This window comes from Anguilla anguilla, chromosome 2, assembly GCF_013347855.1.
Source record: "Anguilla anguilla isolate fAngAng1 chromosome 2, fAngAng1.pri, whole genome shotgun sequence".
Lineage (NCBI taxonomy): Eukaryota > Metazoa > Chordata > Actinopteri > Anguilliformes > Anguillidae > Anguilla > Anguilla anguilla.
In genome coordinates this window covers 32,096,794-32,110,062 of record NC_049202.1, presented here as the reverse complement: position 1 = coordinate 32,110,062, position 13,269 = coordinate 32,096,794, and the positions used below count along the sequence as shown (strand labels likewise).

Below are 13,269 nucleotides of genomic sequence, written 5' to 3'. Positions count from 1 at the left end.
AAACTCAAAGAAATAACAAGCTGTTTTGATCTCACTGAATTAATAATCAGACCTATTAGGATATCCAGATCTTCATAATAAATATTAGGTCAATACATTTTATGACCTAATAAATGTTAGGTCAATATGATATCACATTGACGCAATAGTTAGTAACAAGCCAAAACAAGAACCCAGATCATTTAATCTTGTCCTATGAGACCATAATAGGACCCTTCTAGCAAAGAAATTCTAGCAAAAAGAAACGCATTGCTCTAAAATATTACTGCAGGACCAGATGTTAACATTGGGGAAAATTAGAAACAAATGTACTTAATCATTATTAATAAAAAGGAAAATAAAACTGCACTGGAGCCAGGATGCTTTTAAGAGTTGCACAATAAAGTAGTAAATGAACAAAAAAGCCTGAAGCAAATATGTTTGTTGATCACAACAACACTCAAGAAAACAGAAAGCACATTAACTGAATTTTATAGATGGTTATCAATATTGATGCTGGTCTTTTAATAGCCTAATTAAATTGGCTTGTTGAAGTTAAATTTGGGGAATTTAAATTAGAAATACATTAAATACATTTGAAATGACTATTATTGCTGCTTAAAAGTAATTTCAATAATACATTCATACATCTTGCTACATTACAAGCTGGTTCCATCACCAAGCTCAGATGCATGACACCTTTAACCCCACAATAAAATTATTTATTGAAAAAAAACCTGCCTGCTCATAGTTATTAATTCAGACAGGCAGCTGACACACCTGATCGCTGTTGGTTCGTGGGACTTATCTGCATAACACCCAATATCATCTGGGTGCTTTGTTTTGTTTCCTTTGCATCAATGCTGTGGGCATGCACTGCCCTTTTGGCAATATAGCAGTTATTTAGCTCAGTGGATAGAAGCAGAGGACATTCATATCAGTATCAGTGTCTATAATATGTGTAGCTGTAATAAAAACAATCACTGATGGTTGCATGGAAGAAGAATGCCCTCTTTTGCACTGCTTGTTTACCCGTCCTGCCCAAGCTGATCCTGAGTTTGAATTACACTGAGGCCCAATTTCTCACTGATTGCCCCCCTCTGTGGTTAATCAACCAATCAGAGCAATTTGAACCCAATTATGCCTCCAGCAGGGAAAATGTTTGCCACAGCAGTAAGGTGTGTTCTGTTCGGTTGAAAATCAGGCACAGTCTCACTAGAATGCAATACTTTAATATGACACGTTGAGCATTATGTATTATCCTCAGTAATGAGGAATTGGCAGGTTGAATTACTGTAGCCTCTGCTGAGATAGAATGTCGTTCTGCTCAGTAGCACCAGGCAGTCGCGGCCACATACCTCAGCCTCTATAACACACACCCTCCTGCCCGTATCTGATTGTCACGAGGCTCTACCCCTCCATTACACACCTGTCTGAAATGACATTTGCTTCCCTTCTCATTTCTTCGCAGGGATCACTCCAAAGAGAAGAGCGTCCTCGGGAACAGGTAAGTTCTGCCGGGCTTAACAAATATACCTAAGTGGATTGGCTGCTAGACCTTGACTTCATACTCCATTTAATTTTAGTGCAAGGGACTGGTAGTTGCCCTAGTTTGCATTTTTTGTCCTTTGCTGAAGGATTAAAGAATAAAGTCTCCTGTTGAGTTGGCTTTCTGATATAGCTGCTTGATTGGATAAGCATGAATGCATCCTGAAATGACTCCTTTTGTGCATTTGCCTTCTGGCTTCTTTGATTTAATTATGAGGAAAACAATTTCAGTTGTACTGAATTTATCTGGTTCTCTTTAGCAATTGTTGTATCCTGAAATTATAACCTTGGCAATTATTTTATCTGTCTTCTTCTTGGATAACGTTCTAGCTGCTGTTGTCAATAAGAGTACTTTTAAAATTATTTTTTTTTTTTTGTAATGACCTAGAAATGTGTACTGATTATATTTATGCCAAGCCCATTCTTGTATGCACTTTTAATTGCTCAGTCTCTGAGCTGTACTGACACAACTCCTCTTTATCTAGAATAATGGCATTGTATGTGTTCAGCACATATGAACATACCAGGAATGCATAGGTCAATGTGGAACCATTTCCAGAGTTAAACTAGTGATTGTATTCATCACAGTAGATGAGAGAACACCATCTCATTCAAACCTATTTTATTCCATTTTGAAACTGTACGGTGTAATGCTTCAGCCTGGCTAAAAAACGATCTTAATTTATTTTTAGCTATATTGTAATATGACTGTGGTGTGAAGATTGGCCATTTACATTTTCTTTCACATCATAACTGTGTGTGCCATAGTGAATTTAGCATTGTAAAACTATCATGTAAAACTGTCCAAGCTTTTTAGCTGCCATGCTATGTTAGTCAAATGAATGAAGTAGAACTTCATTTTACATTTGAATAATTACTGTCATAGGATCATTTTATCAGTAGTTATCCAGCTGTGACACTTATCTCAGTAAATGTAGAACTCATGTGACACAGCCATGCAGTACAAGATTAAAAGGATTAGTTATTTTATGGGGAATAAAATTACTAATGCCTGTTGTAAGGCTATAATGAAATTATTTGTATCCTGCTTGAGAGAGGTCATTACAGTGTAGCACTGTGACAAATTATCCATTTATTTGTGTTGCACTACATGAAATGGGCACACATTATAGACAAAAGTACCTTTCTCTGCTAAACTGTAGACAGTGGACAGTGAAACAAAAGTGAAAAAGCTTGCACTTTTAGTTGCAATTGTTTAAATTGGAAATGTAAATGTTCCCTGTGTGGTGTTTCAAGGGAAGAAACTCAGAAATAAACTGACACTAATAAAGAATCTAACTCCACTTCTCTAGACAAATATAACTGAAATTTAAGAAATGCAGTATCTACTGGTGGTTTGTGCTTTATATAGTCTTGCTGGGAAAATTGGACTAACTGTCACACTTCAAACCCTTAAACCAAAGATTTGCCTGCTTTCTACTGGCCCTACTGGTGCGCACAATTAACCAGGTTAATTGTTTCAATGAAAGACAATGGGGAAAATTTGTTTGGCTGGTTTTTCACATGAGTCATGCTTACTTCAAACAACAGACTTGGGGTTTCCCAAGGGCAGCTGGTCAGTGACAGCTGAGGGTCAGCAGGATCAGCTCTAATTTGAAAAGCAGACTCTGAGACAGTTTAAGAACATCGACTCAAACAAGATTTAGAAATTTTGACTTTAGAAACAGTCTAACGGCAACAATGGAATGAATGTGCATTCATTATTAGACTAGAGTAAATGTTGAAATCCAGCTTTCGGGTACCATAGCATAAATGGAGTCTGTCGGTCCTACGTCCATCCAGTGATTTATTAAATCTCCTGTCTTAATAATACCAATACCTATATCTGCGTCCTTTGTGTATTTGCTCATTGAATAGTGCATGGAAAGATCTGTGTTATGGATTATTTGGGGAAAACGCATGGCCTGATTGAATGCCACCATTCCGTTCCATGTGACCGCATGGTGTTGTCAGATTGCAGAAACGCGGCCTTGGTCTCTTGCAGACCCTCCGGTCCGGTTTGAGGAGCCCCCGGAGCAGGTGGAGGTGCGAGTAGGAGAGCAAGCCCAGTTGCAGTGTTCCTTCAGCAGCCGCTTCCCTGTGGCCTCCTGCTGGATCCATAACAAACAGCGGGTACATCTCCTCCACAGTCAGCCCCAGTGGCTATTTAAAAAAACAGCTGATTAAAACCCAGAACCGCTCTCTCTACTTCAGTCATTGTTCCTGATTTGGGAGGGGGTCCAGGTTTTACTTGGTGCAGTTATCCAGCTAACTCGGTAATCCTGCTTTGTGAAACAGGGCCCCGGACTGAGGGACAAGCCCAGCACAATCAGGCTCCCTGCAACTGCCACACTCACTACCTCTCTACCTGTCTGTCTCCCTCAATCGCACTTTTCTTAATGCCCTTACCTCAGTGATCTCTCACTCCCTAACACTTTACCTTTTTCCCTAGTACCATCTTCCTCTCCAATGTTCTCTCACTCCCTAACGCTCTCTCTCTCTCCCTCTTCCTATTTCCACTTCCTATCTCCCCCTCCCCCTCCCTTCCTTCCATCGTGTTAACTCTGTCTTCCCTGACTCTGTAGGTTGCAAACAGCTCCCGGATTCGAGTGGAGGACAGCGATCGGGGCAACAGGCTGCTGATTTCTGAAGCACGTCCTGACGACGCAGGCAGCTACACCATCGTGGTGCGGAACCGCCGAGGCTTCGCCCAACACAGCATCATCCTCTCAGTCATAGGTGAACCATGCCACTCTGAACCAATCCCCAGTGCCTCTCAGTCATAGGTGAACCATGCCACTCTGAACCAATCCCCAGTGCCTCTCAGTCATAGGTGAACAATGCCACTCTGAACCAATCCCCAGTGCCTCTCAGTCATAGGTGAACCATGCCACTCTGAACCAATCCCCAGTGCCTCTCTAGGTGAACCATGCCACTCTGAACCAATCCCCAGTGCCTCTCAGTCATAGGTGAACAATGCCACTCTGAACCAATCCCCAGTGCCTCTCAGTCATGGGTGAACCATGCCACTCTGAACCAATCCCCAGTGCCTCTGTCATGGGTGAACCATGCCACTCTGAACCAATCCCCAGTGCCTCTCAGTCATAGGTGAACAATGCCACTCTGAACCAATCCCCAGTGCCTCTCAGTCATAGGTGAACCATGCCACTCTGAACCAATCCCCAGTGCCTCTCTAGGTGAACCATGCCACTCTGAACCAATCCCCAGTGCCTCTCAGTCATAGGTGAACAATGCCACTCTGAACCAATCCCCAGTGCCTCTCAGTCATAGGTGAACCATGCCACTCTGAACCAATCCCCAGTGCCTCTCTAGGTGAACCATGCCACTCTGAACCAATCCCCAGTACCTCTCAGTCATAGGTGAACCATGCCACTCTGAACCAATCCCCAGTGCCTCTCTAGGTGAACCATGCCACTCTGAACCAATCCCCAGTGCCTCTCAGTCATAGGTGAACAATGCCACTCTGAACCAATCCCCAGTGCCTCTCAGTCATAGGTGAACCATGCCACTCTGAACCAATCCCCAGTGCCTCTCTAGGTGAACCATGCCACTCTGAACCAATCCCCAGTGCCTCTCAGTCATAGGTGAACAATGCCACTCTGAACCAATCCCCAGTGCCTCTCAGTCATAGGTGAACCATGCCACTCTGAACCAATCCCCAGTGCCTCTCTAGGTGAACCATGCCACTCTGAACCAATCCCCAGTGCCTCTCAGTCATAGGTGAACCATGCCACTCTGAACCAATCCCCAGTGCCTCTCAGTCATAGGTGAACCATGCCTGCCTATACCAGTCCACAGTGCCTCTAAGTCATTTTTTGCTTGTATATACAAACATGCAGTGCCTCAATTGTAGGTGAACCTTCCCTGTTGAGCTCAAACTTGAGCTCAAAAGGAATAGTTTCAGACCTCAAGCAATGATCCCAGATTAGTGTTTACTTTTTACGGCAGGTGAGGGCATAACTCAATCCTGGATGGTTTTTTATTGGTAGGAAGTACCTGCAGCCTTGATCAAGCACTGCCAGATGAGGAAATGTACCTGGCACAACAATTCATTTGTAATTGCTTTCTCAAGGTTATAATCCTTGAATATTTAACTTTCTACACAATTCAAAAATGTCACATGATCTGCAGTGGTAGGTATTCTGAATGTACTGCTGTGGGTTTTAACTACAACCTCCCCCCCCCCCCCCCCCCTCCCTGCAGGGTTGCATGTTTTCAAAACTGGGAATTGCAGGGTTAAGGTTTGCTTAACACAATGGAAGACCATTCTTTTACCGACGTTTTTCTGCCCCCCTCCCCAGATCGCCCCCAGCCCCCAGCATCCTGTCCCGTCGTCTCCCACCTCTCCTCCAGTTCCTTAGTCCTGTCCTGGTCGGGGCCTTGCTACGACGGGGGAAGCGCGGTCACGGGCTACGTGGTGGAGGCGAAGAAAGAAGGACCCAGAAGGCCAGGGGACTGGTGTGAGGTGACCGGCAGCTGTAAGAGCACTTCGTACCGCGTGCGCTCAGGCTTGGAGCCCCAGGGGGAGTACCGCTTCCGGGTGAGGGCCTACAACGCCGTCGGAGTCAGCGAACCCAGCCAGGAGTCCGACACCTTCAAGATGGACACCAAGAGTAAGTGGCTGCATTTTCATTCTCCATTATAGAAAAGAGTCAATTTTTATAGTTTAGTTTATATAATTTTGTATAGTTGTACTATTAATTCAGCTGCATGTAGGCTGTTGGCTCATGGAAATATGCTTTTATGTGTCTGCTTTCAAGGAGAGGTGGTGGAAGAACCCCAAGAGTATGTGGACATCACAATCAATACCATCAACCAAGTGACAGACCACTACAACGTGCTGGAGAAGCTGGGGGTGTAAGTGTACTTCATGACTGCAACATCATCCTGAGGCCTGCCAGCCTAACGCACCATAATCAGAACAGACTGGCCGCCCATGTTGTTCCCTGCATGAGGCTGTGACATAGTGGTGTATCGGACGTGGGGACTTCTAGTGTTTCTGACGTGAGGAAAAAGAACCATAAAATGGCATCTGTTATTGCAACATGATACAACAGTTTACTAGATGTGTTGTCATGCGTAAGATGTGCGTCTTCCTGCTCAGGTGTCTGTGTTAGAGCTGATAAGCTATGCCCTGGAGTAGACTTCCCCACAGCAGTTTCTAATGTCATTGGGTTCCGTGCTTCTTTATGCTTCTTTAACACCATTTGCTCTGCTGCTATTCAAGCTGCAGCTTGTTCATGTGGTCTTTACCAGAACGCAACACTTCTCAAACTTGTCAAGCAAGACATAAGCTGACATTTTATGGTGTTCCAAATACTGAAATCGAAGAGCAGTCAAACGCAGGTCAACATGGACACTTTCCCTTTTAATCCAAGGGAACATTTACATGTTGCATTATTGCGTTCAAGAGGTTTTTACATTCAAAAGATTACTTTAACTGAAGAGTTTTAGATGGAGAACCTTGTTCAAGAGAACAGCAACACGGGAGAGGTGGTTACTCTATGAACGGGATTGGTCAAAGAAAGCATGCGGGTTTGCATGTCCCTATATGCGGCCTTCCTTGTGGTCGACGTGCATTGGTTGTCCTTTCAGAGGGAAGTTCGGGCAGGTGTTCCGGCTGACCCATAAGGAGACAAGCCGGGTGTGCGCTGGGAAGTTCTACAAGGCCCGTGGGTCCAAGGACAAGGCAGCAGCGCGCCGGGAGATCGAGCTGATGAACCATCTCCACCACCCCAAGCTGGTGCAGTGCCTGGGGGCCTACGACTGTCGCTCCAAGATCGTCATGGTCATGGAGTAGTGAGTGATGCTCTTCCGTAGATTGCATCTCCTGCCATTACGGGAGTAATTTGCCCTAGTCTTTAGGCTCTTTTCATTACTGTGGTAGAGAGAAGTGCAAAGCAGAGTTTTTGGGAATAAGACTAGCTTTCTGTGGAAGAAAACTGGGAAACTGGATTGGGGGGACCAAAAAACTGCATTGGACAGCTCATTGTTATTTCATATTTGGATAGCTGCTCCAGTTATAATGCTAGGGTTTGAGCCTGAGGTTTAAACTTGGAGCTAAGCACGCTAAAATTGACCCTCTGTGTCTGCAGCATTGCCGGTGGAGAGCTGTTTGAGCGCATTGTGGATGAGAACTTTGAGCACACGGAGCCTACATCTGTGCACTACATGCAGCAGATCATAGAGGGCGTGCAGTACATGCACCGGCAGAACATTGTGCACCTGGACCTCAAACCCGAGAACATTGTGTGCATGAACACGACCGGGACCCTCATCAAGATCATCGACTTTGGCCTGGCCAGCAAGCTGGGTGAGTGTAAAGCTGGGAGGCCCGAAGGCTCACCGACCTGTGAAAAGGCCATACTTCTTTATAACAAAGCTCAGAACGGTACTGCCATCTCATTGAACTGCCATCTCCTCCCTATCAGCTGTGCGGTGCAGCTAACTGGTGTTCACACTGCAGATAGGGTGCAATTAATGTTCTCTGGAAGTTCCGATTAGTGAATGTTTAATCTTTTTTTTTTTTTCTATGTAAATGTTCTGTTGCATGCGGTCATCCAATTGCATTATGTCCCTATTGGCATCTATGCAACAGACTGTCTTGACAGGATGGAATGCAAACAGGATGGGGTGTGAGCATGGCATCCTTTTCTTGTTGCTGATGGGATGGGGGAAAACTACTCATTGGAGTAATTATGCCCATTAGAGCAGGGGTTGGGAACTCTGTTCCTGGAAGGCTTATGTTTGTTTTTGTCCCCCCTTATTACTCTTGTTAGCTGTGTTAACCCATGCTGATAGACTCATCAATGAGACCACAGTAAAATGTTTTATATATAAATATAAAAACAGTGTTCAATTTCATGAGCTTAGTAAAAGAAAATGTAGCTAAGGTGTCAGCTCACCTAAATGATCTGGCTCATGAAATAAGTGCAGTTTGGCATGAACTCCAGAAACGGATACCAGTCTCCCTTCCTCATTGCTGCATTAGAGTACACCTTGTGTCTGACCACCACTCCCCACAGAACTGTCCTTTACAGTGGCTGCAGAGGAAGTAGAAATGTAACAATGTAACTCCTCTTTGAAGTCAACATGTTCCTGTTTGCTTTGACAATCCAACAATAACCCAGCACAAAAGTAATGGCAACTGGTGCAGCCCATTCCCTGAACATTGTACTATAATTAATTTTCTTTGCATCACAACTTGTTCCCATATCTAAGTATCGTTTGAACTTGTGGTTACAGTAAGTATACCATGCATTCTCCACATTCAGGGAATATTTATAGTGTAAAGCTCTACTAATCTAATTTGTACCGGTTCTGCAGTTTAATTGACCGTGAAAAGAACTGACCTATTCACAAGCCTTATTTCACTGTGTACTAAAAGCTAATGCCATAGCTAACTGTGCATTCTTTCGTAATGATTAAATACATTTTACTAAATAGATATTTATCTATTTAGATCTGTATATATGATATGGAGACAGCATTTTTGATTGACACAATGTAAAGAGTGCTGCAATTGCCAGTGGGTTATTAAAATAACTGTGGCACTGTTAATCAAGAAGAATTAATTAAAAATGAATTTGGACTGTTGATGGTTTATATCATCTGTCATTTTTAACTGAAACTGCTACTTGTCCCTTGTAATGGGGTTTTGGAGAGACTTTTGAGCTGAATTTTGTACTTAATTAAGCTTCACACTTGTCATTTGAAAATAATTATGATAAAATGATTGTGATCGACTATAAATGAGTATATTCGTATCTGCCTGTCAGTGACATTTCAGAGTAACTAATTGGGTTCTCAGGAAATAACAGGTTCCTTAAAGGCCAGAAAAAGAACAAAATTGAGGGTGGAGCAACCTTTGTGATGCTGAAATTTTCTTGCATTTTAATTTATTTAATTAATAATCATAATTTACGGAGGTGCACAATTTGCGTAGAACCAAGTGTTTCTATTTATACCTACACTCCAGTACATGCAGTATATTGTGACCTCAATCTTTGCAGAACCAATGGTGAAATGTGAATTTTTTGGACTTTGCATGCAAACATTAGCCTTTTATTCTTAACCATTTTGTGTTACCTATTTAACCAGATGAGCCATATTTAGTTCTGTTGTCTCCTCTTTGTGAATGCGCTGAGTGTCTTCTCTGGTTCTTTCCTGTTTAGACTCCACCACTCCGCTCAAGGTGATGCATGGGACGCCAGAGTTTGTGGCTCCCGAGGTCATCGGCTTTGAGCCGGTGGGTCCGGCCACGGACATGTGGAGTATTGGAGTCATCTGCTACATCCTGTAAGCGCTTGATCCAGTCTTCCTTTCTCCTCAGGCCCTGTGAGCAACTTTTAGATGTTATAGCCTTGGATTTGGGACTGAGGGACCCAGCAACAGGAAACCTTAGTGGCTAAATGAACCGCTTTGTCTTGTGGGAACTTGGATAAATTAGTTTGAATGTAATTAATCAAAAGTACCATAATTGAAGCAGTGAAGGAGTAGCTTATTTTAACTGCTACTGTGACGACATGCGGCAACCAGTTAGCTAAGCGGCAGCTTATAAATTCTTGAGCTGTGGTAGCAGGCTGAAATTGTATATCTGATGTGCAATCCAAGCGGGGAAAAGGCTGTGTGGGAAAGGATGTAGGGTGGAGTTATAGCCTGTGGCTGGTAGGCCTCAGACCACAACTTTTTACATCTCAAGCTTTCATTTCAGCCATGATGCTGTAAATTAATTACAACGTCTTCAAAGACATTTATGATAAAATCTGTTTCAGTGGGAAAACTGCAAAATACACGACTATAGCCTTGCATCCAAAAGGTGAACATTAAAAAATAATCATTGAACTAATGTACTTTTTACATTCAAAAGGGAAATCAAGTTTAATTACTAAATATAATGAAATTAATTAAATAAAATGTGTGTGCAGACGTGATAAAAAAGATTTCTGTGGACTACATGCTTCCAGAAAGTGAAAAAATGCAAAAATTCTAAATGTAATTTCCCCGTGAACATGGTTAGGAAATCATGTTTATTCAACAACCATGATGAAATAAATGCCCTCAATTTTCATTCATTTATGAAGAGAAATGTATTTCAGTGGAAAAACTGCAAAAATGTGATATAAGCAGCATAGAGCAAATGGAACTAACTAAATGTAGGTGAATTCAGACCGGGTCAAGTAACCTAAAATGCCTAGAAACCCTTGAATCGGTCCAAGCACAACCATCTTTTAAAAAGCAAGGTGTGCAGTGACCTGTGATATGAAGCACATGCAACGAGAGCTCAGGTTTCACCCTTTACCCAGATGTACTGTACTCTACAGAAGGATGGAGGCCATTAGGTTTTTTGTCCCCCCTCTCTCTCCATAAGCCTGAGCGGCGAGTCACCATTCCAGGGAAACAGTGATGACGAGACTCTGGCCTTGGTGACTGCAGCCCAGTGGGAGTTTGACGACGAGAGCTTCGCGGAGATCACAGACCAGGCCAAGGACTTCATCAGCGGCCTGCTGAAGAAAGACATGAGGTCAGTCTGCAGACTTGAGTTCAACTTTAACTGGAGATGTGTCCTGTTCCCTGCTGCAGCTAACCCATTGGTTCAATCGATAGGCAACGGCTGTCTTGTGAAAAGGCCTTGGCCCACCCCTGGATGGCTGCCTTCGCCTCAGCGGACCCCCGCTCCACCAAGACTCTGTCCAAGGACAAGATGAGGAAGTTCCTGGCAAAACGGAAGTGGAAGGTATAAGGCTTTGGCTGGCTTGTTTCAAAAGGTGTTTGGGTATATTGGCGCATCTGCAGTATTCCCTCCTTGTTTCTCTCTCTACCGGTTTCTTCTCTTTCCCAGAAAACAGGAAAGGCTCTGCTGGCACTGAAGAGGATGGCTGTCCTCTCCAACAAGTCTGATGGGTCTGACTCCCCCGCCAGCCCTGGAGAGGGTAAGGCACCAAGCAGTAACCACGGTCTTGTAACCTAAAGGTCACAGGTTTGATTCCTGGGTAGGGCACTGCCGTTGTACCCTTGAGCAAGGTACTTATCCAGCATCGCTTCAGTTTACATCCAGCTGTATAAATGGATACAATGTAAATGCTATGTAAAAAAGTTGTGTAAGTTGCTCTGGATAAGAGCGTCTGCTAAATGCCTGTCATGTAGTACTATCAAATGGTGTCCTGCTGCCCTTCTTCCTTTTCCAGAAGTGAAGTGACTACTGTTGATGGAGTCAGAATCAATAGGACAGAAATCTATCTGTCCTAATTAATGTGGTGAAGGAAGGAAGTGGGTTCAGTTTATGGACACACGCCATATCTGCTTGCTGTGACCCGTTCAACTCCATTGATCTGGTCTTCATAGAGGGTCTCCGCCTGTGTCATGTTCCCTGCACACAGACTCTGTCCTGACCCCGGAGGCGGAGCATGCCCTGAAGTCTCTGGAAGAGCAGTTGCAGTGTGAGCCCCGATTCTCCCAGGTCCTGAAGGACCAGACCCAGCCCCAGGGTGCCAAAGTCCACCTGACCTGCCATATACAGGGTATGGTGTTTCCCCTCTAGCGCCTCTCTGACATCAGACCTTTTCCCCCCACTCCTCTGGTGACCTCTGCTGGACAACAGTTCTCCCTTATCTTATACCACCTGCCCGTTGAATTCCACAGCTTCCTTCTACTTTGCCTTCTAAGTTTTTCAGAAGAACCCCTTTGCTGATCTGAAACAGTTATTGCACATGATGATTAAATAACAGCAGACTTTGAAAACCTTTGATGTGGTCTGTTCTGACTGGCTCCCTCTATTTTTGGACTTTTCTAAACAGGGTATCCAGACCCTGAGGTTCTGTGGTTATTGGGGGAGGAGCCTGTGGAGGAGTCCTCCTGTGTGAAGATCGAGTATGAGGAGGATGGTCGCTGCGCCCTGGTCCTGTCCAGTGTGAGGGTGGAGGACTCTGGGGTTTACACCTGCAGGGCCATCAACAGCCTTGGGGAGGCGCTGTGCTCATGCAAACTTACAGTGACTGGGAAGATATAGTGCTCATACACACAGATGGACAGATACACACCTGCATACACGCACGCACACTGATAGCTAGACTATGGCATTTCCATGCACATGCAGGCACACGCAGATGGTAAGAACCCTTGGAAATTGGCACACACAATCCAGGCATTCCAGAATGTTGGGAATTGTGTGAAATTCCATTCTGACCACATTGGATGGTAGGACGGTAACTTTCCACAGTATTTTTCCAGTTAAACACACACAGCACAAGTTTACATACGTATTTATTAGCCTTTCTGTTACCTATGATTGATGCAAAATCTTAAGACTTTCCTTCCTTGCAAGCTCAAAATATGTTGGTATAGAATTTTCAATATGTAACATAACTTGTTTAATTATAATAAAAACCACGATATGTGTAATGGCATGTTTCTGTAGTTTTATATTCAATAGTGTTCTACGGGTATGAGAACTTCAAAGGTGGAAAATTCAAAGGTGGCTGTTTGATAGTTAAAGAAATAGATGTTGCACTTATTTGGATGTGTCCTTTTGATAGAAATGATAGAAAGCCAGCTATTCGAGGTATATTAGAAGAAAATGTCTGGTCTTTAGTTTCTCATTTCACTCCAATGTCTACATTGTCATGGAAACAAGCACAAAACCTTCTCTGACAGGTGTTTTTTTTTTTTTAATATTGTAATCACAAGGTGCCATATTTATAAAATATTCCAACCTGAGACGCA

At 43.5% G+C, this 13,269-nt stretch overlaps 1 protein-coding gene across 3 annotated transcripts in view; it reads left to right on the top strand.

The window, feature by feature from the left end:
- The window catches only part of mylk5 (myosin, light chain kinase 5), a 42,123-nt gene extending 29,175 nt beyond the window's left edge, over window positions 1-12,948 (top strand). For all 3 annotated transcript variants that reach the window (XM_035405533.1, XM_035405532.1, XM_035405534.1), the window contains 13 exons: window positions 1,451-1,486; window positions 3,533-3,660; window positions 4,113-4,266; window positions 5,850-6,161; window positions 6,309-6,405; window positions 7,144-7,347; window positions 7,644-7,861; window positions 9,723-9,846; window positions 10,919-11,071; window positions 11,155-11,284; window positions 11,390-11,480; window positions 11,928-12,068; window positions 12,345-12,948. In XM_035405533.1, the coding sequence (XP_035261424.1) occupies window positions 1,451-1,486; window positions 3,533-3,660; window positions 4,113-4,266; window positions 5,850-6,161; window positions 6,309-6,405; window positions 7,144-7,347; window positions 7,644-7,861; window positions 9,723-9,846; window positions 10,919-11,071; window positions 11,155-11,284; window positions 11,390-11,480; window positions 11,928-12,068; window positions 12,345-12,556 (2,000 nt within the window). In that variant the 3' untranslated portion in view covers window positions 12,557-12,948. The remainder of the gene's footprint in view (window positions 1-1,450; window positions 1,487-3,532; window positions 3,661-4,112; window positions 4,267-5,849; window positions 6,162-6,308; window positions 6,406-7,143; window positions 7,348-7,643; window positions 7,862-9,722; window positions 9,847-10,918; window positions 11,072-11,154; window positions 11,285-11,389; window positions 11,481-11,927; window positions 12,069-12,344) is intronic.
- The last annotated feature ends 321 nt before the right edge of the window (window positions 12,949-13,269 follow it).